The following is a 5638-nucleotide window of genomic DNA, read 5'->3' as shown; positions in this document are numbered from 1 at the left end:
GTGGTTGACTCTTAACTTTTATAAAGAATATCTCTTTGGATTTGAGACTTTAGTCTTTGCAACTTTACAGATCTTCTTTATGCACCAAGAGCTTGTAACACTCCAAAGAGAAAGGAAAAATTTAAATCGCATCATATGACCCCTTTAAATATTTGTACTAGTAAACAAGACAAAATACTGTGTAAGAAAATAATTTTTTTGCTGTGAATGTAATGGATTTGCTGCTCCGATTTTATCACTTGTTTGTTTTGTTGCATATTTGTTTTATCCTCGTCTCTTTTACTTCCCGCAGTTGGGTATTTGCACTTTCATCAGTCATCTGAATGCAGTAAAGCATTTATCCAGTCAAATCTTCTCCCTTGAAATCTCAGTTCTGCAAACACCTGACAGACCGCATTAGGAATGATATGTACTCTTTGCTTCGATGCTCGTCCCACGGATGCAGAACATTAACGGCAATGTCCTGAATGCACAAAGGTATCAGTATGAAAAGCTTCAGAGGAGAGAGAGAGGGGTCTTTGCACCAGCATCTCTCAACCCACCGATGCAGCTCTTCAAATGGAGATCAGTTCTCTGTAGCACACATGTGGAGCCTCAGAGCTGTTGTGTTTTCATTGGTGGACAGGAATACAGATTAAAGAACAAAGCATGTCTGACCGTACTGACCTTCAAATATGCATAAACATACGATTACTCACAAGTCCCCAAGCACATTTACAGAATCAAGATCGAATGTTCAGGATTCGTCCTGAAAGTACTAAAATATGAAATGCTGCTTATTTGTTGATTGCAAACCTAGGTCAGACTAGCGGTTTTATTTTCTGTTCATTTTCAATGAGGTTTGTAGTTATAACCTTGTTAACAAAATGTGGAAAATGTAAATGTACAGTTTAAAACTTAAATTAAAATAAAAACTGAAAATATAAAAATAAAAGGCCATTAAAATCAAAATAGACCAAATTTATCAAGTTAAGAAATAATGGAACAAATATACTAGAATTATCAGGGTTGCAAATGTAGCTGAAATTAAGCTGTCAGGTTGGTGTGGATCAAAATGTTATTAATAGAATTAAATTAACTACAACAGGGTTGGGTTTGACGCATACAGGGAATAGGCCAACAACTACTTATAAAAATTGAGGAATTATTTACTTATTTGATGTTAAATTTTTAAAGAACGTTGATAAAATTATGATTCGTGTTGGATACAGTTAAGAAGGTCATGACCTCTGATGTGGGACAGGCAAAATTACCATTTGATGATGGGTGGGCTATATTTCATATCTAATACTGGTAATGCTTCTAAAAAGTCATGAAACACTAAAGTGAAGTGTGTTTGTGGAGAGTACCAAATGCAGGTCTGGATGACCTTTCAAAACAGCATTTATGACTTCATAAGTGATGAGTATTGGCAGTTAAGAAGATAAAGACAGCCGCTTCATCCTGCTGATATCTGCTGGTGTTGTGACTGACAGCATTTGAATGACAGTCAAAATTTCTGCTTGAGCTCTCCTACTTGACCTGCATTCAAAATAATTCCTTTGTTTTAACATCAGCACATATGCTGAAACATCGCTGCACAGTACTTTTCCAGAATCGTGTATTTATTCATTTTTATTGTCTTATTTTATTCCAATTGTTTTACCTCAACAACCCGCTGCCTTTGTTCCTCTGTCTGTCTGCCTCTTGTACAGTTTAAAGAGAAGACTACACAGCTACGGTATTTATACAGAAAGTGTGTATTTATTTTCCAATAAAGACAAAATGCAGGAAAAAATAAAAATCCCCCTTTGTCTTCCCATTCTTCAACTCCCACCAGTTTCTGGTGCTTTGTGGCAGGTACAAATCTCATTAACTATAATCAGTAAGATAATGTAAAATTAATAGACCCTCACGTCTCACTAAAATATGAAGTAATCCCCTAGCATGCCTTGAAACCCATTTGATCAAACCGATTCATACACAAACACATGATTATCTGGACTGGTTAGTTATCTGCAAGCAGAAGGCATCTTGTGGTTTCTCATTCATTAGGTGTCAAAGCACAGAGAAAACCATTAGAGGCGTACAATGCAAATAGAAAGCCTCATTAACAATATATAGCTCATGGCTGGATGAGGACAACACGGGATATGAGGAAATAATTGATTGCAGGCTTCATTTTGCATACAGGTCTATATTTTTTGTCTAGTATGTGTTAGTGTTAAAAAATAAACTGATGTATAAATCAAAAATAAAATGACTATATGAACAAACTGTGGAACCAGTGGGTGGTAATACTATGGTGCTTTGAAATATGTGCACCATATTCTTGTACAATCGTATTCACCTGTACTCCAAGAATACTGTGCAGTGATACATGGCTAAAATGTGTGGCAATATTTCCACTACAGTCAGCTACAGCTTTAAAAAGCCATTATATGGCGCCATAATGTGTCTGACAATGGTATCACAACAAATGTTGTAAAGGGGGTTGATTTATGACTATAACGATAAGCGTGTTGCTCTGTCATTGTACAGCTACACGAGGACATCTCAAAGAGAGAGATAAACTTCCATAGTAAAGTTTCATAGTTATATTAAAGAGAAAGATTGATATTTGGAACATATGAATGGTGTGGGTCTTTTTAACCCGCCTTCTTCTCTGTTGAGCCAATCAAAACGTTCAATTCAGCGTTTCACAGCGAAGCCCCGCCTTCAAAGTTCAAATCAACGTCTCTCTGTTCTTAGATTTAATGCTGTATAATGAATTAATTTCTACGTCTTTGTTGTAGCTTGTTAGGATTTTTCTAGAACACAGAAAACTGGCACATTTCACTTTGTACTTATATATATATATATATATATATATATATATAAGTATGAAGTGAAATAAAACTAGTCTCAAGGAGTGAGTTACAGAGATTGCGGCTCGCACGAGTTAGCTCAACGCGCGAGACCCGCTCGAGCTGAAGATTGGGACTACAACTAAAGTAAAAGTAAAAGCAACCTGGACCCTTGAGATAACGTTAACTTGCATGTCAAGAAGCAGGTGAGAAGTCCATGTTTGCCTCATCGCTTGGTGATGGAAGGACGGGCTGGTGGTGTTAGTTTGTGCTGTTCTCAAGGCAACAGTCTGAAGTTCATGCATTCACACGAAGAGCGCTGTTTTTACACTGGAAGACAGTTTTTAGATTTTCTAGGTAAGAAATCTTATAATAGTACAGTCAGTGGGGCTTTGCATGTTAAAGTCCATAATAACAGATTGCATGTCTCAAACAGTAACTTATTTGTATTTCACTGCAGAATAGCGTGCATATTCGCAACTTTCCTTTCTCCTGATCAACAGGTTAAACCTCGTTAGTCAAGTTGTATTCTACTATTAACTAGACAGAAACAAGAACTTCTTATATAATATATAAAACATATAATGCTATTAAATGAATTATACATAGTACTTATATTTCAGAACCATGAAACATAAATACTATATAAAATGCCTTTGGATTTGCTTTATTATTAACTGACATGATATGTAAAATAAAGCAGGGTAAGTAAAAACATGGGTTAGTGTCAAGTTATGAAACAGTAAATGTGTAGTTGACATGATGTGAAGTATCGTCGTTTATGATTATTGTATTTATTTGTTAACATTTAATGTAGCCTTATATTATTATTTATTATATAATATATAATACATATTTTATATTCTTAATCAGGTCTTTACATCCATGAAACTGCGTATGTTTATTTTATTTTACATGGGATATTAACTAGAATGAGTGATTACAGATCTGAAGTGTATTTCTTACTGGAAAAATGTCATTGTAACTAGAAAAAAAAAAAGAAAGATAATACTTTCTATGTGCTGAACATTACCTCTAATAGAACATTTTTCAAATTATGATCAAATAATCCCAAACATGCCTTGTCAACCAAGAAGAGATGCTCAAAGTTTGAATATGGCACACTGATTTCATTGCCTGACATTAGAGTTGATCATGTGGCCTGTCTGATTACAACACAAATATTCTTCCACAGACCCTGTGGATCTTCTTGGCCCTTAAAGAGATTTAGGGCTCACTTTTCATTTTATTAATCTGTTCAGCTCTATCTGTGTGTGTGGGGGCACTGTTATGTAGGCTATTAAGTACAGTAACAGTGAATGATCTATATATAGAATATGTGTTGCTTGCTTTTGGCTGAGCTCACCACAGGCTCGCTGAATGGATGGCGGAGATTTAGACAAGCATTTAATTAACGTATGCTGCAGAACGCACTGCACTCAGGAGATTAGCAGACTCCCTCGGCGACTACGTTTGTGTTCATGCTGGCGGAGGATGCTGACAGATTGCTACGGTTTGTGTGTGTCTCTGGAATTGTTAGTTGCAACAAGCAAAAGTTACATCCACACAAGTGGGTCTGCTACACACAGGACATGACGACATGAGATATGCATTCTTGAAGTTTATAAAGAAACTTCAAGAACGTGTGTGCTTGTCTTTTCAGGGTCACTTTAACATTTTTAGAATATGACTAGATTAGACCCAACGCGCTTGTTTTGATTTTAAAAATAACAAGTATGCACAGCTCTGGATGTGGCAGTGACACAATTTAAGGCCTGTAAACCAAATTTAGTTTAAAAAAATGAAAAATGGAACAGTGTTTTTCTTTTATAAGGGGCTTTTCATTTGAAAGTTCATATGAAAGTTCTTTCCCAGCTATTCATCTTTGCCATGAAGCAGTGTTCTGAATGCTGATTGGCTATTCTGAGAATGATGCTTTGATGCCTGTGGCCGGCAGGGCACAGCAGAGATTGTTGTTGTGTGGTCACCATTGGCGACCAAGGGCTCTGTGAAGGTTGAAACAACTACTACACACCATTCACCCCCCAGACTGGTGTTTACTTATTGTTTAATATGAAAGTAAACAAAAAAGTCAGGTCAAGTGCATTTTTTGGATTAAAGGGGTCATATGATGTTGCCCTCTGTTGCTCAGGGCTTATGAAGCAGGTGAAGAACTGCATTATTTATTCAGATGTTTTGTGGTTCCACTTGAGAGCAGCTGTTTACAGACTTTGTGTAGCCTTTCATCATGCTCAATTAGCACTGAGCTACGGTACATGAATGACAGCATTAATTAGACTATTGTAAGAAGTTACACAGACGCTTAAGGGTATGTTCACTAAAAACGGATATCTTTAGTCACCTCCTTCTCTTCCAGCTTAAATTGATTTATTAACTGTTAATGTTTCTGTAAACAGTTGATAATTGTATATATCTTAGGGATGCACCGAATGTTCGGCAACCGAAATTATTTCGCCGAATAAGTGAAAAGACTGAATAAATTGTACCGAACAATGATATGACGCGATCAAATAGCAACCAGCGAAGAGTGAGAGGCGCGCATAAACTGCAGAACGTTATGTTTTCTAATACACGAGCGCATTGCATGTATTCTGACAGCGCTGCACGAACTCGCGGCGGATCTGCTTGTTAACCAGGGTTCAAAGTCCAAAGCGCAAGAAAAATCTGCGTTGAAACAGTCGTCAGTTGCTCAGTCACATTTTTATGAATGTTTACAAGGCACGTGACAATGCGATACGTACGACGTATTCGTAATGAGACTCATTTATAAATCTGTTGTCAACAAAAAGAAG

At 36.6% G+C, this 5638-nt stretch overlaps 1 protein-coding gene across 1 annotated transcript in view; it reads left to right on the top strand.

The window, feature by feature from the left end:
- The first annotated feature begins 424 nt into the window (after window positions 1–424).
- Window positions 425–5638, top strand: part of LOC107692308 (AT-hook-containing transcription factor-like) — a 24575-nt gene continuing 19361 nt past the window's right edge. The window contains 1 exon segment of the mRNA XM_016491292.1: window positions 425–650. Within this exon segment, the coding sequence (XP_016346778.1) occupies window positions 425–650 (226 nt within the window).

The sequence above is a fragment of the Sinocyclocheilus anshuiensis genome, unplaced genomic scaffold (assembly GCF_001515605.1).
Source record: "Sinocyclocheilus anshuiensis isolate Anshui unplaced genomic scaffold, SAMN03320099.WGS_v1.1 scaffold478, whole genome shotgun sequence".
Classification (NCBI taxonomy): domain Eukaryota; kingdom Metazoa; phylum Chordata; class Actinopteri; order Cypriniformes; family Cyprinidae; genus Sinocyclocheilus; species Sinocyclocheilus anshuiensis.
This window is presented reverse-complemented; position numbering and strand designations above follow the sequence as displayed.